Source organism: Larus michahellis, chromosome 8 (assembly GCF_964199755.1).
Source record: "Larus michahellis chromosome 8, bLarMic1.1, whole genome shotgun sequence".
NCBI lineage: Eukaryota > Metazoa > Chordata > Aves > Charadriiformes > Laridae > Larus > Larus michahellis.
This window is the reverse complement of record NC_133903.1, coordinates 15,612,595-15,640,257: the sequence shown is the minus strand read 5'-3', so window position 1 is coordinate 15,640,257 and position 27,663 is coordinate 15,612,595. Positions and strand designations below refer to the sequence as shown.

The window sequence follows — 27,663 nt, the reverse complement described above, 5'->3', positions numbered from 1 at the left end:
TTCCATACGTGTTATATGTGTCATCTACAGTTGAACTTAAGAATGTTACAGCTGCATTTATTTTCTGCACAGATGAAAGAATTTATAGGGAGATGATTCGTGTAAAATTTTTTTTTAAGGAATCATACACTTACGATTTAAAGTTTGCTTCCTCATTACCACACATTCTATCACGGGTTTTCATTTTCTAGCTATACACTTAAAACAACTCCCTGCTTCGAAACCATAGGGGGTAGCACATCTATCTTATCCTCAGACTACCCATATGTAATTGATACAAGTTTGCATGTTGAATTAAGTCTCAGTGGTATTAATTTATTGTAACTGGAGGTTGAGCAGCACAAAAATGTTTGATCATTACAGAATTAGTACCTAATGTATTGAAAAGGACAAGGCAGTGTTCTGACAGTTCTTGATGTTTACTTTTTTTTTTTCAATCTTTCTCATAAATAGCTGCTGTCAGCCTGATTTAACAGTAATTCATGCGTTTAGGGATGCAGCGATCCTCCTCTCATTAGCTGAGCGTTTGAATTCGTGTAAGATTCTGTTTCCTTTGGGCAAGAGGAAGGGGAGGAAGCAGGCGGAGATGTCAGAGTACCGCCAAGGGCATCGTTTTAATCAGCAATTTCCCAAGTGCCACTCTGTGTGTGTGTTTGTTATTAGTTTGCCCCCCGCAGCCAGCAGCGACACCCCCTGCCCGATCCTGCCGGGGAACCACACAGCTCTCCGGGACAACCCCCGGGGGCCACCGCTCCGCCGAGGACAAAAAGTTGTGACCGCGCCGCCGGCGAAGCGGGGAGGTTCCGCCTCGGCAGAGCTGCCGGCCTTCCCCCCCAGCACGGGTCGTCCTCGGTGCCGGGCAGCCGGCGATGCGGGGAGGAGGTTGCTCCTCCGGGGCCCCGCGGGGAGCCCGGGCGCCGCCGCGCGGCCGCCAATCCCGGTTGCGGGCGTGCCTTCCGCCCGCCGGGGAGACCCGCTCCCCCGCCCGGCGCCGCCGGGGCTCCGCGCCGCCGCCCCGCTCCATTTCGCCTCCCTCCCTCCGCTCCCGTGCGGCTGGGTGCTGCTGCCGCCGCCTCCCTCGGCGCAACCGGCCCCCCGCAGCTCTCCCCCCAGCCCAGCCCAACCCGCCCCGCCGGGCTTGAAGGTCACCCTCGCCCGCCCGACCGCTCCGGAGCCACTTTCTGCGCCGGCTGGAGAGAGGCAGCGCCTCCACCCCCGGGAAGGTCCCTGTCCGGCCGGTGCGGGGCTCCCGCCGGCCGCGGCTGAGCGGAGTGGGAAGCCGCCCGCTCGCCCCCCCCTCCTCCACCCGCAGCCGCGGCGGGGACGGCCCCCGGGGTCTCGCCGCTGCTCGCAGGCGGGCCGGGCGCCCCGCTGCCGGTTGGCGGCGAGCCCGGGGGGAGCGGGGCGGCGGCGGGGGGCGCGGCATGCGGCGGTGAGGGCGGTGGCGCTGCCCGCGGGGAAGGGGCTGCGGCGGCGGGGAGCCGCGTCCTGCTGCGACTTGCCCGGACGGGAGAGGCGCCGCGACCCTTCGCCTGCGCTCGTCTCTTTATGGTGAGTTTCGCGGCCGGTGTCGGGGTGCAGCGGGGCAGCTCGGCGCGGGGCATCCCGGCAGGTGCGCGGCGGCGGGGCCCCTGCCCGCCCTCCCCCCAGCAAGGAGGCGCTCCCGCCGCCGCCGGTCGCCACGGCCGGAAAGTTTCCGGGGCGGCCCGGGCGGAGGGCTGCGCGTCCGCGGAGCGTCCGTGGACGTGGCGGGGGGGCTCTGGGAGAGGCGCGGTGCCGCGGCTGGAGCGGCGGTGCCGGTGCGGCGGTGCCGGGCAGGGTGCGCTGCTGTGCCCCAGGTGCGCGGAGCGGGGAGCCGAGCGGCACTGCACCGGCTCGGCTTTCCTCCCGCAAAACCATCGGGGAAGGTGCTACGGGGAAAACGCTGGCACGGGAGGTGGCTCACAAAATAGATGGAAGAACAAGAAAAATGGCCAGTCGGGTTTCAGATGAGTTACTGCTTAAAAGAGTGCAGATCTTTAGCTGCTGGGAAACTACTTGCCTGTAAGTCATCAGCATTTACTTATTTAATAGGCGATTCATTATATCATTTTCCCTTGTTTGCTTCCATGAGGAAAAAAAGTATTGGTGTTGCTTATGTATGTGTTCACTACAGGTGAAGCAGCACTCCGTATGTTTTAAATGTATAGGCAGTTCCAGGTGGAACCGCCGCTCTTGAGCAGAGGCATGGTTTTGCAGTGTGACAGTGGCACATGTTCTGCAGTTCCAAAATTTTTAATGTGGCTGTTGGAGATTGTGCTGCCAACTTAACGTGGTTCACGCAGATGGTGAAACAAATGTGGTCTGAAGTTTGACTCTGGAGTGATTCATATCAGCGAAGTGTGAAAGATCTTGTCCAAATCTGCAGCTTTTGTTTATCTACTCCCTGAATTGCAAATGTGGCATGGTATGTTAGATTTCTGAGTGGTTTAGTGATGGCTGTTTTTTCACTTGAAATAAAATTCAGCTTATTCAAGGCGAATTGGATCATAAAATACATCAGACGCAGAAGATGGTGTCCCAAGAATGTCAAGTCCCTGGCTTCACTTCTCACTCTAGACTTGATGATACTTAAGAGAGGAAAGATGTTGCACGTTTTATTTGCCATTTAGAAGTGTGAAAACAATTCTATGTATGGGCTATAAAAATGGAAGCAGGATTTTGTCACTCTGTGGTAGAGATTGATCGTGGTCCATTACAACCTGAAATTAAATTATTCCTTTTACTCAAATGATTATTTTTTAGAGACCAAATAGTCGCAGCTGCTTGACAAAATACATATTGGGAAGAGTGGCGGGTGTGTGTGTGCGTTTGAATTTTCAATGCATATCAGATAATTTAGTTTTTAGGAAAGTATTTGGTATCACATGCTCCAGTTATCAGGATTATAGTAGCAATTTAAAATAGCTCAAGCTACGGTACTTTTAATTTATTTTTATTTTCTTGAGCAATTTTGAGTTATTGAGTTTTTGGTAAACTATTTTTATGTAGCATTTCTGATTATAGTCCAAATCTTCCCTCTATCTCATGTAGGCTTTAATGGCTTGGCTACCGAAGTTTCATTTACAGTTTTTTCTTGTTGTAAATACATTAGACAAAGTATTTGGCATTTCCTGAAATGAAGCCTGTGTTTATAGTGTCAAGACTATATTTCTTTTTTCTATTAGTACTTAACTGAGTATCAGTAATACATAGCTGAGAAACGTAATGAGTAAAGTTCACAGTACATTGATGATTTTTATAGTTCTTGTAATTGAAGTACTTGGTGTCCTTGACAAGATGAAGATGCTTTTCTGGTTTTCATGAAAGGGTTTCCTTAAATGACAGAAATACTGGCCTGAGTCAAGTGTTGAGGAAGAGAGCGCGATTGTTAATTCTTGGATGCATAACGTGATATAGAATACGAGTACACGTGTAGGATTATAAGGTCCGGTTCGCAGCATTGTGAATTATTACAGTGATGCTCCACACTCGACGCTGGTGTAATCCCTTACTAACCTGCACTGCTGGCTTGCTGCAAAGCAGGGGGAATGTTATGTCCTTAGGCCATGGCTGCCAGTACTGGTGGGTTTTGAAGTTTCTCCTTGCTTTCCAAGCTGCAGTCTTAAGCAAAGCCCCTTTGAAGTTAAACATGGAATAGCAAGGCCAAAGGGGGCTCGGCCACTTGTGCAGTCAATCTTTCTGCCCAGGGCAAGATCAGCTCGTACCTGTGTCATCTCTGATGGATGTTTGTGTACTTTTTCTTCCTGCTTTTGCTATTTTTCCCTTCATCTCATTTTTTTCTTCTTAGTATATGCTCTTACTTAGTTCTTTTCTAAAGAGTCTTATCCTCCAAACTGTCTCTCCCTCTGGTGTGCCCCGTCAGTCTCGCTTCTAGTATTATATACTGCTTTCTGAGGGACCTATTTCTTCTCTCCCAGCCCTCCGTATATGCTGCCTTTACCAGGTTTTTGCCTAGTTTTCAGGAGGGATTTAATGGAAATCCTTGGTCTCACTTTGTGCAGACAGGTCAGCTTTGTTTAAGACCCAGAGAGCTGTTTGGTATTCACTTGCGGTGCGGGAAGTTGAGCTGGTTGGAAATACAGGACAGAAGAGACCATTGGCTGAGTTAAATAATTCACCATCACTAATTTATCATGCTGTAACTTTGAAATGACATTATCTGATTTTTAAATTGAATCATAGGCATTATATACTGTAAAGATAGAATTCCTAGTGCTGGCCACAAGAAGAAATACTATTTACAGTTATGGAAGACGTGGCTACGTTAATCATACAGTTGTGTGAAAGGTCTGTTAGTCTGAAAATCTTCCCTAATTAAGATTGAGATATAATACTACAGCTTGAGAGAAACATAGTAGTTGAAATATGTTTTCCTTTTAACTGTGTTTATTTTATGCATCTGTTGGAACGAACTCTACTGGTTTCTTAGATCTTGACTTCTTCCCATTTCATGTGAGAGACTGGGGATGCCTCTGCACTTTCAGAAAAGTAACATGTGAATAAAACTGAAGAGTTAGGAAAGAAGTGAATGGACAGGGCTTAAAACAATAGCAAACAGAATATTAGGTTGCCTGACTCTTTATGGTCTTGACTGTGAGATCATTTACATCTCTGGCAGAACTTCTGTTGACTTAATTGTGCAGAGTTTGAGCTGTAATATTTCTAGAGAGCAGAAAGCTCCTGTCTCTGAGGCTCTTTTCCCAAGTCATTGATGAGAAGCCTCATTTTTTTGTTGTTGCTCTTTGTTCTTAATTCTTTGCTTAGTTGCACTTTTTTCAGTGCCCATAATTATTGTAGTGCAAATTCTTCTTCTTGAAAGTATAATGACATCTCTGAAACTTTATATTCAAGAATACACAACATATTATTAGTAGATACTGGTTTTCTTATCACCTATTCTGAATATATGCTTTTATGGCGAAATAGGAAACTGTTTATGAAGTTAGCTATCAGTATTTATTATACTTTTCCTTCATAACTGTATTATTTTGCTAAAATTTAATATGCCAAAAATTACTGCAAATAAGATAATTTTATCTGTGTCCGTTAAATTAATGCACTGAAAAACTAATGTAAACTGAAAGGAAATCTTACCTGACCTGGGAGAACTCTTTTTGGGATGGAGAGTGGTGTGTAACAGCAGTACTGAAGCCCGTGTAACATTCTGAAGAGCACAGGGAAGCGCTTGCATTTGATTCACAGTATAGATTACAGTTAGATATCAAGCAGCATCAAATGCCAAAAATACGCTTGTCATACTTTGAAATACTATTTTTTGCCAAGTAGGTGTAGTTTAACGTCTCTACTCTTCTGCTCCGGATTTTGTACTTTGCGGAGAACCTGTCCGGAAGTAAGAATATTTGTAAGTGGAGGTTTTAATGAATATTCAGAAATTCAAGATGGTTTCTGAGGTGTATTATAATGTATTAACTATTTGGCTCTTTCCAAGGGGAAAGAAGCTGTTAAGTATTTTGCAAGTATGTGTCTTTCAGAAATTTAAAAGTTGTTGGAAGTGTCTCTAACATAAGACGTATACACAAATCTAAAGCTCTATGATAGCTCAAAGACAGTTAAAAAACCCAGAACATTTTGCAACTTTGAATGCAGTTCTAAAGTCCTGTTTCTAAAGAGGAAGATGTTATTGCAGCAGATACCCTGAAAGGAACGAGGGAAATACACAGTTCTGGATTGACACATGCCTTAGTACCTACCTATGCAATTCAGTGCCCTGAAATTAAGGTAAGTGCCCGGAGTGGGAAACACTGTGCCACACACTGGGAGTGTCTGTCAGCAGGAGCCTGCCGGCAGCAACTCCGGGAGATTTTGTGAAAACGACTGAGCAAACTCATATCCATTAAAATAATTGCCACTCTACTTCAGATAGAAAGGTGGAAGAGAATATTGTTACAGCAGGTTGAGCTGAAAGTCTTGGATTGTGTTAAAGGGCAAAGATGCAAAACTAAATCACTTTTAAGATAAATGGCATAATGATGACTGTAGGGCCAGACGCAGCTGTTTGTGACCAGCGTTACAAACACTGTAAACATACACAGATTTCTCTCAGTTTGCGACACGCTTGCTTTCAACCCTCCAGTGTACAACCCCTGATGGAGAAATAAGGTTTAGGGTACAAAAAGAAGAGATCGTGATCCCAAAAAAGGGAATTACAAGGAAACAGTCTGGAATATGTTTCAAGCAATTGCTATTTTTTGAGCTTCTCATCATTAAACAAGTGGTAGCAAGAACTGGAGTTAGTGAATCTCAGCTCTCTGCTATGTTTTGTAGTTCCTTCATGTTGAGTCTGCTACCATGCTAGTTGTGATTCAGACTTTTCCTTTCTTTTGGGCATTTATTAATCACTTTTCGATTGGATTTTTTTAGAATCTAATGAAGTATAAATACATGCTGACATACTTTTCTTGGTGAGAACACTCATAGGATCTTGCTTGTCTGATTGCTGGTTCCAAAGGTTTTCTAGGGATTTTATTGTCTCTGAGTTCAGGTTGTGTATTAGATGTGAGCAAAATTGTATGATCAGAACAATAAGAAGCTATCCTGAAAATACATATTTTTTTTTCCTGAGAAATTCAGGAAATACAAACTTGTTATATAAAATGTTGGCTCTAAATGTGTACCGTTTTGAAAGTGTGAGTATGTGAAAATGTGAGTAGGTATTTTAGGAGAAGGCTTAAGTCAGGAAGTGCTACGATTTCAGATCATATATTCTAATAGTTAAAGCAGTTGTAGAGAAGGTGGAAGAAGGCCTCTATACAGGTGGAAGAAAATCCAGTCATATTGGACAGTTGTACTTGAGTTAAAAATAACAGGACAGAAGTTTTGCTGTGTCGAAATCAACACCATCATCACATGAGATAAAACAGAAGTAAATTTGTATGTACTGCCCTGGGAGGAAAGCCAAATACGGTTGCAGCTGGTTTCCTTGAACCTAGGTTGCTCTGTAGTCTCTTTTGGGTGTTTTCTGGCTTTTTTTGTCTTTGAAATATCTGTAGCTTACACAAGAGAAAACACAGGCAGAAAAAAGTTACTTATGTAATATTATTGTCTTACAAAAACTGACAGTCTGTTGTGGAGTTTCTTGTTTCGGTAGCAAAATGAGCGTTAAGCCTTTGAGAACCTCAAACAGATCCAGAGCCCTGGATTTCAAAATAGAATGTTCTGTAATTGTCTTGCTCTCTTCAAAAAACATATCTTTTATATGACTGTCCATTGTATAAAGAGAGTTGTCTTTCACAAAAGTAGCTTGGCTGAAGAAAAGGCATTACTCTTCCTCTGGGTAGCTAGTTCCTGAGTTTCTGCTTTTATCTTTTAAATTTGTTGTTTTGTTAAACAGGTCTTAGCTGTCTGATTTTTTTCACCACATGTTGTAAAGGATTACCATTTTATAGTTTTGGGAGAGAGAAATTTTCCTAAATTAAGGATTATGCAATATTATGCACATATGTTTTATGCACGTATTCCACATAAGGAATTTGATAGGAAATGAAGATCCCGTAAACAGTCCATATATGAAAATAACAGAATATAGCACTAAACACTGTTTTCAGAATAATCTTCTGTCTTCAAATTTATGTAATTCTGTAACACTTTGCCTTGGGATGCAGGATAGTCTGTGCCTTCCTTGACCCCAGAGCTTACAGTCTTGCTTCTTTGGTGGGGAAAGATACTGAAGCATCATTTTCAAGTCATGCTGCTGGGTGGTTGTCTTTGATTCAGTGTCACAGGAAATAATTTGATGAAATATTATCTTCTGCTACAATGAAACTCTATAGTGAAGCTCTAGGATTTAAAAAAAAAAAATAAAAAAAAAATCTCACTCCACTACAGACAGTCGACTGTGTATTTGAGTAGTTACTTAAATGTCCTTTCCTCCAACATCGAAGATGAGCTACCTAAAATGTCATCTACCACATGGTGATATCCATTTTAAGTCTGCAACAATATAAATGCTAAGGAAGTCCCAGAGTGCAGGTTGAATTGAGCCACACAGTGTGACGCAGTGGGAAGATTAATGGATCTAGATGTCCTCCTGATCTTTCTGTGATATTGGACCCCCTTTTCCCACTCCTTAATTCAGGACACTCTCCAAATGGCTCCTTCACTTCATGATGACCTCTTCTCTGTTGCCATCGTGATAATGTGTTAGTCTGCAGCTGCCTCCACAGGAGACCGATTGGGCTTCCCCTGGTCATTACAAGTATTGAACTCTTGCCGGATACCAAAAGTGCCCATATTGCATGTTTTGCAGACTTGCTTCATTGCAAATGTCCTCAACCTGAAAGCAAATTCTTTCATTACTGTTGTTTTCCAATCCCTGATACCTGCCCATGAGGTTTTGATTTACGTTTTTGTTTTGTTGTTTCTGTTTCAGACTGTTGCTTTTGTTTTGATTCAGAACTGAATCTCTGGCTGTAACTGATTATTAAGGATCTTATGGCACTGGGGGAACAATCCTCCCTGGAGCCCCGTTGTCGGGTGGAGCGGGTTAGGGGTTTACCTGGTAGCCTGATGCACAGGGCACTCTGGGGGGTGATACCCAAAGAGATCCTTTTGCTTTGTGTGAGCCTTATTCTAACATCAAGTGTGCCTTGATACTGAAGCCACCTTTTACTCCTCCTGCTGTAAAATGCCTTCAAATCGGTCAGCTTTGGTGCTCATAGGATCTTTCATCCTCACTTTGGAAGCTGTCATAGCCAATGAGCACCTGATCAATCAGTAATTGCTGGGACATACTGGTTCAAATGGACAGAATGTTGCAGCCAAGTAGTTTGGCCCCTTTAATCACCTGGAGCATAGTTTTGTTTTCAGCAATTGCCGCTTCACTGCAGCAAAGTAGGTAATCAATTTTTGGTGATAATGCTTGTTTCCCTTTTAGTGTGGGTGGCCCGAGGTGTTCCCGTTTCCATTGTCCCTGTCCTCCTGGCTGTGTTCTTGCCTTTGAATCAAAGTTTTGTTTCATTGTAGCCAGAGAACCACTTTCTAAGGTGTGTATGTTTGTTAGAACCGGAGTGGATTTTAAAAAGGACTTGAGGGTTGCTTGAAATATCATACGGACAAACTTGTCTGTGTAGGAACCAAAATATTTTGTTATATTCTGAATACGAAAGTGCTTTTTTGCTACAATGTATCCAAAGGTGTATCACCATAATCTTCTGCTACTGAGATACGAAGTGATCTGCAGGACCCTAGGGGTCCCTTGAGGAGAGCTGAAAAGGACGGTGGGGTGATGATACCATCTCTGAGTACTGGGTAAAACCCCGTCTTTAATGAGAAGAAGTAATTTAAAATAATTTTAAACCACAGACAATTAAAATGATAAATTTTAGGAAGATACAGTTTCCTTATAAACTTGATACAAAACACGGAATTTAGCAATAATAGATGATACAGGACAAGATAATAAAAGCGTACAATAAAATGAAAACAAATCGTTAAATAATTAGACATGAGTGAGTCATAAAAATCTCTTTTTATAATGAGAGGTATCCATCTTTTTTGTTACAGGAGCCCATAGTATTGTTCTAGCTCTTTAAAAATCAGATAATCTTTTCTTTTGCACTTTTACGTGTTATATTCTTATGCTAAGAGCTCTCTTACTAAGTTCAGTTATGGTACTGCTGTGGATGCATGTCAGTTTTGGATGTGAATGTCAGTTTTGCTTACTGCAATCCGAAGAAATGAAAGCTTCCCTGGTCAGTTTAAGAGTTTTCCCATACTTCTGAAAACCAGCACTAGTGTTGCACCACCCATATGTTATGGTCTCCATTTGTGCCCAGTAGATTTCCACTTTGAAAAGAAAAAATTGCAAAAAAAAATATATTTTGCAGATGTCTCATGGTAGCCATTGTAGTATGCGTGTTTCCTGAGCAGGGCACTTTGCCAGTCCTGATTTTCCTATTTGTTCTTCTCTGTTGGTTCTGCAGCTACTGAGGTAAAAGTAGCAATTAACAATTTTATTTTTGCTAGTATTGCAGCTGTCTAGTTCCACTAAAACTGCTATTTAGTGAAGAGGTAGGAAAGGAAGGTTTGCATGAGGCATTGTAATAACACCGAGGTGTGAAAGAGCTATTGTTCTAAGAACAGAAGGATTCAGAATGCTTTGAACGTGATTTGCTCACGATTTTTTTCATAGTTTATTTTTCTCAGTTTGCCTATGACAGAAATTGCAGGGGGAGGCCTCTACCAGCAAATAACTGCGGTATGCACTGTATCCAGTTAGCCTGACTTAGAGAAACTTGTTGGGGTTCTTTTTTCAGACTTTATCAGTACTTTTACAGGGGGAAATAAAAGATGAAGGATAATAAACTGACAGTTTGACAAACCCCCTTCTTCTAGAAGGTCCATCAGTGCATTGCTGATGAGCGTAATTGACGTATGTTAGTAACATCATATGTTAATCTAATCACACACGCACAAACATGCACACACTGAGTACCAACATGTTATATATGGTACCAGATCTGTTATGTCTCCTCCTCGGAACGTCTGATATCTCTGGCTTGTGTTTCTGATGCCAGAAGCTGAAGTTTTCACTCTATTGCCCAGCAAACAGTGGGCAGCAGTGGTAGGAAGTCTGCATAGCTGGATTTCAGGCTTATTCTAGATAATGTGGCTTTTGGAGGAAAGTTGCTGAGTGCTCTTGTCTCCTTGGCTGCTCTCTAGCCACTTTTTCTGTAATTGGCAGTAGTTACAGCAACACAGGTAAAAACCAGGTCTCTCACCAGTTAACGGTAATGCAGGTACCAGTGAATAGCAAATTTATTTTATAGCGGAGACTACAGAGTTACGGTTCTGATGATCTTGTCGGCATCTCTGCTGTGAAGTGCTATGCAGTTGATGTCCGATCGACATTGTATGCCTGACATTTTGGTGGGGTGGGGTTTTGGTGTGGGCTTTTTTATTGTGTTTGAGGTTTTTTGTGCTATTGAATAAAAGAACAATAAAATAGGGCACAAATAATTCTTAATATTAGTGTTGCTTTATAAACATATCTTAAAACAGATGCAGTTATTAATATCTACTAGTCAATACAACACTTCTCTATGTTAAAGCTTTGCAAGCAGGCAAAATAAAGGAAAACTAGGAAGTTTCCTGTGACGTTAAAAGTAACATAAACTTTTTTCTGTTTCCATATTTGCACTGTGAGAAAGTATTAGACTAAAATGTGGATCCACATTTCTAAGGTAAGTATGTTGTAGTGGAACGTAAATTTTACAATAGTAGAACTTGATTCCCTGCTGAAGCCATTAAATAATTTGTCACTGGTTGTACAAGAAGCAGGAAGATTGGACACTAATTTCTGATGTGGAAAATTTTATTTATTTATTTTTAAAATTTTTCTCGGGTGAGAATATCTTTCAAGTTGCTCAAGAGTTGATTAAAATACAAATTAGATTGAAATAATGATTGCTGTAGTCCTGGGAATAGTTTTTTTATGAACTTTCATGGTACATGATCGTACCATTCACAAGAAAATAATATATGCAGGTAAAGTAGAAATTGAGAGCAAGTGAGCTAGGTGATAAACTCTTTCTTTCAGCTTATTTCTGACTTTTGTTTGCCAAAATGAAACTGTTCAGTACCTGTAGTTGTCTGTGCTTTGCTATCAGGGTTATACTTTCCCTATAAATGAATATTATTTTAGCTGTGTAAGTGAATGCATCTTTATTAGTCGAGGTTAAATTTAGTCAGTAAATTGGCTTCTTTATTCCTGCAGATGTGTTAAAATCAAGCTCTGCACCTGTCCTTTTAGTAGATCTTAGTATTGTTTTGTTTTAAGAACCACGTCCTTAGCCAGTGTCTCTTCCACATTGCCATAAAAAATTACTTTCTGACTTATGTCATAGTAACACCTTATACTCCATTTGGATTATGCTGTTTATTTTGCTATTTAAAATGCCATGTAGTTTGATCTCAAGTTTCATCGTCTTTGAAGGTCTCCAAAGTAAGTCTAAAGAGCTACAGATCGTCTCTAATTTAAATCAGTAGGAAATAATATTGATCATAACAGGGAAGAGTAACTCTGTTGGTGTCTTTTAATCTTGTATCATTTGGGCTCCTCTTGTTACCTCCCTTGTTAGTTTTGCCAGTACACATCAGAGCAGGTCATAGAGGAGCTTGAACCGTTGAGGATCATTGCACTTTGAGTCCTCCGTATTACTAAGAGGAAAGCTGGTCTAATTTATTTTTAGGCCTGATATTTGTGCAGTGGCTGTGGCAGGAGCACGTGCTGGGTTGATTGGGGGAAAACAGTGATCCCATAGTCAGAGATGGGTTTTGGGGCTCTCCAAAGGATGTGCTTTTTCTCTCGCTGCTGAAAGGCTGGCTGTTGTCATCTGTGGATTTTAAGAATCTGTAATCACATTTTAAAGAGTAGGAGGATTTTAGAGTAAGACCATATTCCCCTTTCTTTTCTTATCTTTTTTTTTTCTTTTTAATAATGTGCTCTGCTGATGCTTAATATATAACAAGTTTAAATAATTTAATAAAACTGTCTCAAATGAGGAAATTGAAAGGGAATTTCAAATGAATGTTATAACGCAGTACTATTGCAGCTTGACGCCTCGGTATGGGTGGTCCTTTCTGGCACGGTGCTGAAGGAGTAAGAAATGCCTCATCTTAGGACTGTGGAAGCATGCACACCTATGAAAGACTGACAGACTGGAGACACCAGAAGCATGACTGATGTCATGAGATGACCTGTGTGTTTCTTCCGATAGTTGAATGTGTGAACTGGATACTGCTTACTATGGAGTATGCGAGTAGCTGGGTTCTTGTGAAATTACTTATGAATTACTTGCTCTTGTGCAGATGCTGTGTGTGGTGCATAAATGCTTACAGCTTGGTTGCTGGGGCTCTCTGTGTGTCATTGGATCATAGAATGGTTAGAGTTGGAAGGGACCTTAGGGATCATCTAGTTCCAGCCCCCCTGCTATGGGTTACTCAAAGCCCCATCCAACCTGGCCTTGAACACCTCCAGGGATGGGGCATCCACAACTGCTCTTGACAACCCGTTCCAGTGTCTCACAGCCCTCACAGTAAAGAATTTCTTCACAATATCTCATTTAAATATCCCCTCTTTCAGTTTAAAACCGTTACCTGTCATCCTGTCACTCCACTCTCTGACAAACAGCCCCTCCCCATCCTTCCTGTAGGCCCCCTTTGGGTACTGGAAGGCTGCTATAAGGTCTCCCTGGAGCCTTCTCTTCTCCAGGCTGAACAACCCCAACTCTCTCAGCCTGTCCTCATAGGAGAGGTGCTCCAGCCCTCTGATTATCTGCATGGCCTCCTTTGGACTCGCTCCAACAAGTCCACGTCCTTCTTATGTTTGGGGCCCCAAAGCTGGACGCAGTACTCCAGGTGGGGTCTCACCAGAGCAGAGCAGAGTAGAGTGCCGCCTCGACCTGCTGGCCACGCTTCTTTTGATGCAGCCCAGGATGCAGTTGGCTTTCTGGGCTGCAAGAACATGTTGCTGGGGTCACGTTGAGCTGCTTCATCAACCAACACCCCCAAGTCCTTCTTGGCAGGGCTGTTCTCAGTCCATTCTGCACCCAGCCTGTATTTGTGCTTGGAATTGCTCCGACCCACGTGCAGGAGCTATGAATGTATATAGCTAATGAGCTGAAAAAAAGAATTGACCTTGCAGCTGACAGTAAATTTGGAAAATATTAAGGAAGGTATTTATTATTTCTACTAAGCACAGCTTGGGAGTTGTTCACATTTAATGATTTATATCATTATTTCTAATACTAAATTTATGCCTCAGGATCTATATGCAACACATCTGAATTGCTGACACTATGAACTACAATTCTGAATTCCTCCTATTTTGTGTTTAACTTCTCAACCATAACTTAGTGTTATAGCACACACAAGGGAGGAAATGTTAAGCTATGATTCCAACAGCAAGCATTAAATGAATATATTGCACGCTTTTCAGATAATAAATTTAGAAGTGCATGAAGATTTACAGAATATTCCATATTCACAGTGATGCCAAGTTAGAGCTGCTTTAGGAACTATATGCATTAACTAGAATTTCCAGCTCTTGCCTGCTGTAGACTTGAAAGCTGTTTGTCTTCCGGACTATTTTCTGGTTATCGAAATGCCTGTGTTGATTGTGTTGAATGCTTAGAGGTAATGGGTCTTCTCGAGCGTATTTAGGTACCACTTTCAATATGTGGATTGCTAGATGATTAGCGTGTTGTCTTTACATGTATCCTTTTGCGATGGTGCTAATAGAAATAAAATCTGTTCTTTTAATTTGCTAACCATTACTGTGAAACAATACGTACCATTATGAACCTTTCCTGAGTGACAGGTATAGTTATATCTTTGGATAGTAAATTGGAAATACTAGTCTTTTGTTGGCAAAGAAATTAGGGAAGTAATTATTTGAATGTAAATTGTCTGCCCTATCACTGAGCATTTTAATACAAATTAGGCAAAAATAATTTCCTCTGATACTTTAGAAATCAAATATGGAAAAGAAGTATGTTTGTGTAGACTGTTTAGCTGCAGGATATCACGTACACTTTAACATTTAGAAGCATAGAATGCTATTTTAATTTGTCATATTCAGATATGGACAATGTTAGGTTTTTTTTGCAGCCCCATTAGATAAGAAAAAATGTTGAGAGCATTATATCCTAATCTTTAGAGGAATGCATTTATAGAATGCCAGCAGATGTCAGTATGTTCTTGTTATACAGCCCTTTTGTTTTTAAACAATAATTTTTCCTGAATTAAATAATATGTGAGGAAGTAATAAGTGCTGTAACACTATCTTAATCCAGGTCTATTTAATTCAAATATTTTACTGAAAAGAGGTTTTTTTCCTTTCTGTTTTCTAGACCTGGTCTGGCACAACGTCCGTGTACACATGAGCTTTCACTGTATATAGCTACTCATCAGGCTGCTTCAAGAACATATTTTAAAATGCTTTGCTAAGTGGAGATGTATTGCTGATAGTATAGCACCTTAATTTCTAACTGAACTTCCCCCCCCTCCCGTAGAACTTTTTTTTGTGTGTATTTCCTTCATATATTCTGAGGCATTTTGAAAACGCTGGCGCACTTCTTTCTGTTGGCGTAGCTAGTGAATGTGTTTGAACTTTGATGTGTTTAATCAAATCTGCTTTCTAATTTGAAGATTATCTCGTCACTGTTTATGTGTGGTAATCAAAAACGGATGAGCTGTTCCTTGTCTTCCTTGTATTTCAAAAGTCAATACCAGTGTGGCATTGTGGAGAAGCCTTTCCTTTCTCCTCTGAAAGTGCAAAATGATGCCGTATAGCGGGATAGGATACAGAATTCATAGTCTGTTTAAAAACCTCAGTTTTTAAAGCAGTGACTTAAACTTCATGGAAGGTAGCCAGGTTGCACTTTTAGGGCGGTGGGCAGATGGTGCGTTTACAAGGTATGGAAGAACAGATGGAATGCGCAGCCCACGTGGAGGAAGTCAGCAGCCTCCTGACAGGTAAACCCAATCCTGCCCTGAGATTCTGGTACGCTGGTAGCACAGAGATGCTATTAAAACTCCCATTGCAGTTTTTGGTTTCGTTTTTCTCCCTATGTTTGTCAGTACTGCCTCTTTAAAGAAGGATGGTCTGCACCCCAAAGAAGATACTTCTCTTTCTCCTAAATAAAACTTAAATACCTCAGTCTTGATCTGATACTTTTGACCATTGTCTATGTTAGCCAGCACCACCAACGCCAGAAGGGTAAACCCCATGATTTTCAGTTTCAGGTACCTGAATCACTTGGTGCCTCAGTGTGTTAGGTGTTGAAATAAGTGGTAAGAATTCTGCAGAAAGATGAAAGGGCATTTACTTAAGCTTCTGTTAGGGAGCTAATGTAGATTTTGGCCTGCTGTATTCTTTTTTGTAAATTCACAGTCATAAAATGCTGTAGCCATCACTTGAGGCTTTTTAATTACATTTCTAAGCATAAGTGTATTTTACTTTTTCTCTTTCTTCAGACATCTTTTCAAGCTCTGTCATCTTAAAGAGTTTGTTTTACATACAAGACCTATTTATTGTGACTTATTCCTTGTTTCTTCTCATCTCAGTCTGTTTGCGTGATTTCAGATCATGCAAATGAGAATCGAGGCAGGGAAAACAGATAAGAAAGATACCTCTGGAGTGGAAAAAAACCATCAGCATACAGCATTACTGAGGTTGTAGTTCTGGAAATAAGGCTATTTTATTTTCAAAGAGTGGTTTTATTGCATTTGCCCTTAATGCCATTTCTACAGATGCTGATAAATACCCAGAATCCTGTTAAATATTGTGCCTAAATTACTTCTAAGCAACTTTTTGCATGATGTACTAATATAATTCAGTTCGGGATTTGGCTTGCTTGCCTGGATCTGAAAGAAAGAAATTAGAAAATTATAGTTCTCTTTTCGTTTTAGGGTAGGGGGCAAAAAGGTAGGGAAAAAGTAGATATGTGTAATGCTTGAAAATTTATCTGCTCTTTTTGTAATGAAAATAAAAAGCAAAAAGTATTTTTCCACCACTGAAGAAAAAATAAGAAGCAGTATCATATATTGTTTTGATATATTTTCTTCCATGGCAATGTAAACACTATGTGGTAGTTGACTCTGATTAACAGCCTCCTGACTATGCAAAATACCTGTGTAATAATTTCCTTGTGTAGCTGGCAGTGCTATTGCACCTTGGACTCCTGAAAATCAGGTTCTTAGCAAAAATGGGTGGAATCTCCATCATGCTTTAACATACTTAACAATTCTAAGAAAAACCTTATTTCACTGGAATTCACGGTCAACCTGAAAGACTGTTACTACAACTTCTCTTTTATTGCGTACAGAGCTTTTATTTGTGAACATGTAGGCTTTACAATGGGTAAATTAAGGGAGCTGGTTTTCTTCTGATAATATAAGCATATGGATCAAAATACCAGTATGAGCATTTACATGTGGCTTTGCTCACGCAATCTGTATGTTGACATATGTAAGTTGAGAGCAGATGAATGACTCAGTTGTTCATTTTGTCCATGTGCTTCATACATAAATGTTTGAAAATGTGATCTTGCTGTCAAGATAGTGAGGAAGCCATACTATAAATCCTGAAATTAATTTTGATCAGTTACGCATCAACAATGATCTTACAGCTTTTCAAACTTTATTTATAAATTTCTGGTTTTTGGAATACAACTTTCATTAGATAAGCATTTCACTTTCCTACGTATGTGCATTTGTACTTTTTAGAAGAGATTAATGGGAAAGCTATTCAAAAAATGATGCACGCATCTTCTGACAGTACTTCCTGTTTCAGATAAGCTCTTAGTTGATAAAGATTGCAGCTGTTAAAGACTGCTGTGGATTAATTTTCCTGTTCTTGCACTTAGTTACAAGCACTCCAGTTGTCCAATTGTACTTTGGTCTGATAAGAAGGTTCCGTTCTAGATCATGGTAGATGTTATGTAGACAAGCGCTTCAGGACCGCGACTGTTTGTCTGAACTGAAATGGATATAGCTGGTGGCTGCATTTACAAATGGTCTTAAGCCTTGAAATTTCCAGAAAAATGGCAGCTGTTACAATAATTATACGCTCTCATTCCTCAAAACTTAGTATTTTGTATAAATCTAAACAATAAAGTGAACTATAAAATATTTGAAACTTGTTGGAAGTGTATACAAATCTAGATGGGTGTGGTCAACTGTAGTACCAAAAATCAATGCAACTTCAATGCAATATGTAATAGATGTAGTGGCGTCAACTGTGTTAATTTTGACTTTGGTAGCTTCAAAAAAGCCTGTGAAACTAGCCAGAAAGAGATTTGTTGTGATATTTTCCACGCCCTTGAAAAAAACTATTTTAGCTAAGATGCCCTCAAGTACATGTACATTTGTTTTATTGCAATTTGTTTGAGATTTTTTCCCCAACCCATTGAAAACATTTCTAGAAATAGATTTTACAGTAGTCTGTTTATTGAAACAAATACATAGGTAGGGTTTACTGGTGTAATCAGATCTTTGTGTGCTGAAATATAATACATACAGCTTGTGAATTCTCCTGTAAGAATGGTATGAATAAGTTCCCCAAAAGCAGAGTGTCTCTGTAACTGTGTTCGTTAGGAGGTCCGCCAGGCAGAAAGTCAGAAAGAGTGAAGAGCGGCAGCGCAGTGTGAGGAGTGGCAGGTGCTTTGATGAAAACGGACAAGTAACTTATGGAGAAATAGTCATCTAATATGGTAATGGGTGAACAGACTGCAATAAACCAAAGGAAAAATGCATCCCAATATACATTTCTCTTTCTGAAAGAAATGAAAAATGCGATCCTCCTCATGGGAGTAAAATGAGGTATTGTAAAGGTGATGTGTCATAGGAAGATGGAATTGATAACTCCACAGGAAACATTCACAGATGTCATACTTGTAGTTCCCTGGCAGAAGCAGCCCTGCTGCAGTACCTTCAGAAATGGATGCTGGAAGTGTGGCAAGCTATGGATTATAAAATCTATGATAAAATTTTCCATATAAGATGATTTGGGAGACAACCTTGTAATGAAAATCTAGAGAATTCCTTAATCTGTTTTCTCTGTAAACTACATTATTTCATACAAACAGAAATAATATGGAGCCATCAGAATAGCACAGGGATTATATTCTAGCAGTAAATTTTCTGATTGCAGTTCAGTTTTAACAAAATTACGCAAAAACTTTTAAGCTAAAGATGTTTTTAATTTGGCAGTTACTTATCCTTCTTATTCCTGGCAGTTTCCTTTACCAGGGTTTTCCAGGACACCAGGCATATTGTCACGTCTGCACTCTTCCCTCTTCTTCCTTTACCATCTGGTGCAGTCACAGCCCTCTCTCAATTGCACCGGGAATGGGGAAGAAAACAGCTAGACTTTACATTGGTCTCTCATCTTCTCACCCAAATCTGTACCAAACCCTACATTCTCTCTTGGAGTAGGTAACTTCCTCCCTGTCCTACAAATTTTGCATGTCCAGTATGTTTTTTTTCTGACCATGGAAATGGCAGCTTCTGCCAGAGTGTTGCAGCTGTCCCATCACCTCAGTGGTGTGTATGTTCAGCTCTGCAGCTGCTGCTCCACCGCTGCATACTTTGTCCTTCTGCTCAAATTCCAGGTGCTCACTGCATGTTCAATGGGTTTGATCCCAAAAGAGGAGACCAGGTAAGAACAAGGTCCGAAAGCTGTGTCATGAATGATGTTGCATTCTAATCACAGATGATTTAGAAGCATTAATAAGCAATAGAGACTTAAATTCTTAAATTGCAGGTTCCAGGTAAATGAAGACCACTCTTCCTGAGCACAGATGCAAATTTATCCTGTGCTAATGTGCTTTTATTTCTTGCAAATAGAATTAATAGAATTCCTGAAAAGAAGACACCAAGCTGAAAACTATAAAAATACTTTAGAATAGCAAAGTTTCACTCCACTCTTTCTCATACAGGAGGTATCAAGACTGCATGCTGACAGGTATGGGCTCTCCATCCTTGCACATCATGAGGAGTTCTTGACATACATTGCAATAAGCGTATTCCTGTGGCCTGCGTTGCTTGTGCAAAGCACACGGAATGGCTACAAGGGAGAAGAAACTGACAGCTGCTTGAAAGAATACATCAAAAACATGAGTGTCTTGACATATAAATAGAGTAGTCCTACTGTTCATGGTTCATAAAAGATGTGGAGCAGATGGATTTTTAATTCAGGTAATTGTAAGCTTTGTTTGGAGTGCCAAATGGTTTTGGAAGAGGTATTGTTGCTAGAGTTTCCACAGTCATGGCCAGGGCTGTTTGCTACCTACCAGAATGCAGATTCACATTTTTACTCTGACTCCTGCTCCCATTTTTAACTGCTTAAAGACAACTTATCATAGAATCATAGATTCCTACTTCTTTTTCTGTTGTCCAGTTTCATTTACATGCAGACAGGATGGAGACCACAACAGGAGAGGTAAAAAATGTTTCATTTTGGTTTTAAATTAAGGACAGACTTCTATTGAGGATGCCCTGCTAGCAAGCAGCATAGTGTAGGAGAAAATAATCTCTTTTTTTTTGCCTGCTGGTCACTGATGTGTTATGTTATACTGGAAGGCTTCTGCTCTGCCACTCTTTCTTTGTGTTCTTACAAGAATGACTCCACTCATTTTGAGTGAAGTAGGAGAATGTGATTTGCTGACTGGTTTACTTCATCCTGGGAACAGAGCTGAGATGTATTCAGTCTAGCTGCAAATGAGGCACTGTTTTTAATGTGAAATTTAATTTTAAATAGTTAAACACCTGCAGGGATGTCTGTAAGCAGATACTGATTTAAAAAAAAAAAAGGCAGTACATGACATTTATAGTTTTCTCCTACTCAAGGTACTGTAGTGGGAAATAAAAGATGATTTCTCACATAGCCGTTGGCAAACCTTGATTTTTCAGAGTTTAGGCCATGTTGTTAAGTGTGAGACAGACTTATTTTGCCCAAATTGTTAGGCATGTTGGTATGTTCTACATACATAAAAAATACAGAAGTATTTTTAGCTGCTGTTTGTATTCATAGAATCATAGAATCATAGAATTGTTGAGGTTGGAAGGGACCTTTAAGATCATCGAGTCCAACCTTTAGCCTACCCTGACAAGAGCCACTTCTAAACCGTGTCCCTCAGTGCCCCATCTACCCTTTTTTTAAACACCTCTAGAGATGGTGAATCCACCACCTCCCTGGGCAGCCTATTCCAATGTTTAATAACCCTTTCAGTGAAAAAATGTTTCCTAATATCCAATCTAAACCTCCCCTGACGTAACTTGAACCCGTTTCCCCTCGTCCTATCACTTGTCACCAGGGAGAAGAGGTCAGCCCCCATCTCTCTACAACCTCCTTTCAGGTAGTTGTAGAGGGTGATAAGGTCTCCCCTCAGCCTCCTCTTCTCCAGGCTAAACAACCCCAGTTCCCTCAGTCATTCTTCATAAGGTTTGTCCTCCAGACCTCTCACCAGCTTTGTAGCCCTTCTCTGGACACGCTCCAACACCTCAATGTCCCTCTTGTAGCGAGGGGCCCAAAACTGAACGCAGTACTCGAGGTGGGGCCTCACCAGTGCCGAGTACAGGGGGATGATCACTTCCCTAGTCCGGCTCACCGCACTATTCCTGATACAGATATTAAAGTGATTTACACTTAATAGCAGTGAAAGAAGGGTGAGAGAGGAAAGGCTTTTGAATATTTTAGTAACGTAATTCTGATCTATTAGATAGAAGTTATGGAGAAGATTATATGGCTCTCTTATTCAGAATATGTCTCATCAGGTGTGTGTCTGTCTGAGAAATCACATGCAATGCATTATTCTGTGTGGCATTTATAAGGAGACTATTAAAACTGTAGTAACTTGCTTAGCTAAAGCAAGTTAACTGTGCATTTCTGTGAACCTCATCACTGCAGTGACGGGACTGTATTCCCTCCCTATGGTGAAAAGCAGAAAAATGATCTTGTTCTTTTGTTTCATCTGTAGGTGATATTCACATGTTTTTATGAATTATTAGGTAAGGACAAAATTCATGGTTTTACATTTAGCTCTAGCAGGATAGTTGGTTTTTAATATTTTTTCACCACTTCAGTGAAGGTTCAGTTTTGAATAAGCTTTCCCAGGATACTGTTAACCAGCAAGCCCACCACTGCAGTGGAGTTTAGCTGGGGTGTGTGTGGTCTAACTCATGGTGGGGAGAGGTGAGTTGAGATCCATTATGGAAAGGTTTGAAAGTCAGCAAACTGACCTAGAGCAGAGATGTGTATTAGTGAAGAGCAGTGTTTTGCCTTGCTGAGCAGATAGGTTGCTGAATTGGGAATGAGCCAGAGTGTCCTCAGGGTCTGGCAGCAAGTGGCAGTCTGGTTTGCATGTTGCATGTGTGGTGCTCAGGGTGGTCAGATGGGCATTTAGTGAGCTGCAGACAGTAGTGTGAGCACCCCATGAGATGAACTGGATATTCAAAATACCTGTTTCTTCCTTTTGAGAGTAACCTCTAGGAACTGAAACAGGATTTGATATATTCTTCATGGTATTGCACCATGGTATAGACAAAAATATCTTTAGGGGGCAGTTAAAACAAAAGGCTGATTTAGTTGCATTGTTTTTTTTGGTTTTTTTTGTTTTTTTTTTTTTTTTAAATTGAGATATGTACTTTCTATGGTGAGAACGAAATAATTTGAGATTTTGCAATAAACTCTTTGGATTCTGGGCTTCTAAAATAATGAGGTTTGTCTTACGCTGTGTAAATTATATGCTTACAAACTGAACATAACCCTAAATTTGAATCATCAGGTTTCGTCCCTATGGTTTTGATACCCATTTAATACTACTTTAATGGTGGCTTTCAGCAGGAAGTTGTGAAGGGGTTATCAGCAATTTGTTTCACCTGTCCATAGTTGAAATTTCCTTGGAAAGTTTCATTAACACACTATCATGATTTAAAAATAGAAACTCAAGAGAATTACTCCAAGTCAATTAAGTAATATAATGCATCAATAAGCTATTCATTTTATATTGTGAGTATTGCAAAGCACCTCAAACTAGCCACTTTCCCATGGTGAGCAGAGTTCTACATTTTCTATCAAAAATTGTATTTCTCAGAAATTCTACATCTGCATGTAATTACTTGGAGTGCTCCTGTTATCCTTGCTTCTGCTCTGCTGTGGAATTAAAAAACCCCAACATTTAGTAAACTCTTGAATGAATTTTCTTCTGTTGCTCACTCTGTGTGTAGCAGTAAAGAGCAGAGTGAAGGAGCTGGAATACCTGCAGTGCTCCGTGAATTGCAGAGCATGACATGGGTGATTTCTCGCTCCCAGTAGCTAGCAGTGGGGTACTTCTCAAGCCCCAATTCTGTTAGAATTCTAGTCGGGAAAAGATCATTTCTCTCTCCCTTTCTCCCCGCGGCTCCCAGGCCAGGTCCCTCTGGATGGCAGCATGACTCTCTGGTGTATCAGGCACCCCTCCCAGTTCTGTGTCATCAGCAGACTTGCTGAGGTCACAATGCGCCCCATCATTGACATCACTAATGAAGGTGTTAAATAGCACTGGGCCCACTATACACTCCTCTTAGTGTGGAGTTCCGGTACGGCGTTACTCACAGCTTGGTGGTACTCCAAAACTTACAGGTACCCCAAAAGTTATTGTCTCCTTGATATGACTTCCTTCAGCCTCGTCCTAACTGCAAGTATGATTCTGTAGCTGGAAGAGAGCACAGTACTATTCTGTTATTTCTTTCTGGCATCTTTGTAGAATGGTAAGGTGGACAAGTGCAACAAACCCATTACTTTTTTCATTATTTTCATGAACCCATACAGATTTTTCATGAAACAACAGTCTTTTTATGTTACCTTATTGTCCAGATGGCTAAGTATATGGTAGAACAGAATTAATAGATGTTGGGGAAATCTGCCTCCATGTGGAACAGATAGTAACATTGGCAACCAGTCAAAAAACCCTCTGAAAGGTTGCAGCTGAAGGACACCACTGTTGGAAACTCAGACAAAGATATATTCCTGAACTCAAGAAGGAAACACAGAGGATGCATTATTGTATGGAATGATGAGATGACTGACTAATGAGCCTTGAGGGGCAAGGAAATTGGCTACAAAAGCAATTAAGTAAGCCCCTGACATTCCAGTGTACTCTGTATAAACACTAAACTCTTACTATGTTCAGTTGGCAAAGCAGAACAAGTGGTATTTAAGCATACAAGGCAAACTGTTACAGGAAAAAAACCTGTGCTAAACAGATTGTTCTGCTGAAAGTGTGTTTGTAAATGCTTTCCTTTGTCAGAAGGTGTGATAACACGTTGTAATATTAGCATTATAAGTCACTGTGCACAGTTTTCCTTAGTTATTCTGGATATTCAGTCCAATATAATACTGTATCAAAACCCGTATTCTCCTTTAATCAGTCTATTGTTAGATATCGTTTGGTGTTGATGGCAATTTTATTTTTTTTTTTTTCCTTCTCTAGGGACAAAACTTCTGCATAAGACTCCAGATCTGAGTAACATTTTGGCATGACAAAAGGTCATTTTGCATAAAATCTGATGAAGTGACATATGATATGTGTTTCTGTAACATAATATGACATCTATTAAATGCACTTAAAGCAGGTGACAGTTAGTTTGGGTGCTAAGGAGTGTAGTCAGCCTACCTATGAACCTTCAGGAGAGGGGAAGTTGGCTACAAAAGCACTTAAATGAACACTTGTCATTTTGCCGGATTGAGTTTTTAAAGTGGCTTTACTGATTGAAGGATTTTGCCTTGCTTAGAAACAGGTAACTGTACAATGTGAAAGGCCTCTGAACAAGATGGAACAAAAGGTTTTCCTTCAGGCTTAGATGGTTAAACTAAATTATGCCAATTCTCATACAGCTTTAGTATATGAAGATCTTCACCTTGTCTGGTGAGGGGAAGGAGTTTCATAGGCTTCTGCATGGACAGAGGAGACTTTTCCTATAGGAGGGAACTGACGTGATTATTTTGCTCCAGTTTCTCTTTTGAGTGTACTTTCAAATTACTTGGTAAAGTATTTAACTCATTGTCCCACCCGGTGGAAGCAACGACTTTGGAATTCTGTTGTCAGGTAATTCTGGGGAAGCCTGTCAAGGGGAGGTTGGGGTTTGAAAGCCAGTCCTAGTGAACTCAAGTGGAAGCGTTTGTAATATTTTGAAGAGCAAAACTAGGTTTGTTGGTAATATTGCTAGGGCTGATCTTCAGCATTGTTTTCAGGAAATTTCTAGCAACGTTTTCTGCAGAGAGGTTCTGAAAGTGTCACTAATCTTTTTTTTCCTGATAAACGTGTGCATCTAAAGGAGGCTTGTTTAAGAAACTTGCAAGTATCTATTGCAGTTGTAACCATGTATGACAAGGAGCTGAGCTAGGTGTTTGAAGCAAGTGGGTTACCTCCTCTGGAACTGTCTGGAAGCAAAGAAATTAAGTGTTGTTTGGTTTTTTTTTTTTCTTTAAGAAGAATTACAAGCATTTCTTAAAAGCGTTGAATAATGTTAAATTTGCTGTCAGAAAATCATGCTTGGTCTATAACAACAATGTAAAATGAATCATGTATTAATTTCTCATTTACCTCATTAAAATCGGATTCAAAGGTCCCCCTATACTTGGAGTTTACAGTATGTACTGCTGAAGCCCTAAAATGTTGTGTGAGTCCTCGTTTCTTAACAGAAAGAAAACTGAAAGAGCTTTATTATGAAGTGACACATCTGGCTTTAGAGACAGAGGTGGAATTGGTACATCTGAAATGAATGAATAATATATAAAGACTGATACTAACTTTGCCTCATAAGTTGGCCTTACTATTTAGCCTCAAGCAGAAGCAAGAAACACAAAAAAAGAAAGGTTGTCAAGGTAGAAAGTTAAATATTTAATACCAGCCTCTGTGCTGTACACTCTCCTTTTGTTGTATTCGTGGAAATATGTTTTAGAACTGAAGGAAAATGTTATTTATATTAGAGTAGTGGCAGAAAGGGCATATTTGATTGAAGTATCAAAGCGCTAGACTTTGTAAAAAGGCATGAGAGAAAATTCCTGGATTAGCCTTAAAATTTTCACTGTTACCATTGCTTTTCTTTTGGGTGTGCTGTGTCTCATTTTGATTTTCATTTGGGATTTGTCTCTAACAACCCTTTTTTTTTCTTTTCATAGTTAGGTAGAAAACCAGGTAGCAATAAGGGGTTGTTGTTTTCCCAGTAGCAGTTTTATCTTTCAAGCCCTCTGAAATTTATCCTATCAGTTAGAACACACTGGATGTAACACACATCTTGTATGCTGCCTTCTGTCATTAAATATTTTTTGTCAGCCTCCTGGGTACAAAAATATCATCTGAATTTCTGTTTTCTGAGCAAACCAGGAACTGGACATTACACAAAGGAAGGTGTTTGGAGCAGAATGGATCTTTGGGTGAAAACATCAGAAAGTATTAGAAAAATCTAAACCAAAGTATTTTCTTCTCTCATCCTGGAGGATGAGAGAAGTGTTAGAGTGTTATGGTATGTTTCAGATTTTTGTTATCTGATTTGTCAGTGATGAGTGAAAATAAAAAAATGCGTACCTGTTTGCAGTTGCAGCTATTGCAGTGCCGTTGCAGTTGTGCCCTGGGCTGATGGTCATTCGGGATCTGGGAAGGGTAGATGTTGTTTCACGGCTTTTGATATTCAGCTGGAAACAAGAATGAAGAACAGATTCCTACGTTTTGTTCTTTAAAGAAGAAGAAAAAAAAGCCGTTACAAAGCTTAGTATTTTTCTCTTTGGAAGCTTTAAATGTTTTCAAATAGGTTTTGATGTTTGCATGTATCTGCTTTCTCACAAAGATGGCGTGAGGGCTCGGCTAGTTTGCATGGACCCAGTAGTTTAATCTGTGTCACAGGAGCCCTGCTTCACTGGGCGCTCTGTCTCAGATAAATACAATACTTCATTTCTTCTACAGATCTATCAGAAATTTTGTGCTAGGCTTTTCTTTTAAGAAAAAGCTATTTTAAAGATATTCTGGAAGTAAGCTTTACTTCCCCGCCCCACGTCTTATTTCACTGAGGTTTTAAAGCGAATTCAGTGAGTGAAAGAAGCAGGGGTGTCCTGATGACAGCTATGGCTTGCTTTGCATTCAGGGCAGAAATCTACATCTAGTTATGCTGGTGTTTGAAATGAGAACCAGTTATAAATACACACATGTGTACATACGTGTGTGTGTGTACATATATATGTGTGTGTGTATATATTCACACTTCCTTTTTTTCCATGTTCACACTTACTTTTTTCCTTTTTATTCAGAGCTTGAAAAAAAAACTGTTTGGAGATGGAATGCTGCTAAATGCAGTTGAATAATCACTTCTTCAAAAAAAGATTTATGTAAGAAGAAAAATGTAGCCCCAAAGTGTGTAAAGATGAATAGCATGGGAAGTAAAAGTGATGCAGTACTTGCTTCCTGGGGCTGAACAGTCAACTCCAGTGCTTGGCAAGCGGATATCATGTAAAACTCAAAAAACTTGGTGTGATTTCACTGAGCTTCTTGGAACCCTGTCACTAGTGAGAAGAGCTGGTTTTAGGTTGCTGTTGCTTGAGATAGAACTGGTAACAGCCTTAGGCAGGCGTTGCAGGCAAGAGCGGTAAGAGAAAGGTGGAGCTTGGGGAAGACTGTTTGTAAATGAATTTGACTTTTTTTTCTAATTATTTACTGAATACATGGTTAAGGTTTTTAAGAAAGCCAGTTCACCAACCACCCTGAACGGAATGATAAACTAGTAGTGTTAAAAGTATCTTTCAGATTACGTAGCAGTAGAACATAATCTTTTAATTTTTTAAAATATAAAATCTCTTCAGAAGTGTAAGAAATATGGTGCAACTTTGGTTACCTTTTGGCTTAACCTGATGTACGTATAATTAAACATTAAAAACTGGAGGTATTGCTCGTTTTAAGCCCGAAGAGTCTGACTCAGCTGTTCATCTTATAACCTCCTTTATAGCTTCTCTAATTGCAATCATGAAGTCATGGTAAGAGCGTGGGCTTATCCTTACCTCTCTACATCACAGACGTAGAAGCCGAGCATTGCACGTGTGTCTCCTTAAGTTATGTTTTGTACATAAGA

General features: G+C 40.3%; 1 protein-coding gene across 31 annotated transcripts in view; it reads left to right on the top strand.

Moving 5' to 3' along the window:
• Window positions 1-943: 943 nt before the first annotated feature.
• RBFOX1 (RNA binding fox-1 homolog 1) overlaps window positions 944-27,663 on the top strand; it is a 910,365-nt gene continuing 883,645 nt past the window's right edge. For 7 of the 31 annotated variants that reach the window (XM_074599156.1, XM_074599147.1, XM_074599134.1 and 4 more), the window contains exon 1: window positions 946-1,551. Coding sequence is in view for 16 of the 31 variants with exons in the window: in XM_074599134.1 (XP_074455235.1) it covers window positions 1,549-1,551 (3 nt within the window). In the remaining 15 variants the exon portion in view is untranslated. Of the gene's footprint in view, window positions 1,552-1,804; window positions 2,044-27,663 lie in introns of those variants that run through there. The other 24 variants (XM_074599155.1, XM_074599141.1, XM_074599142.1 and 21 more) reach the window with 9 other exon arrangements.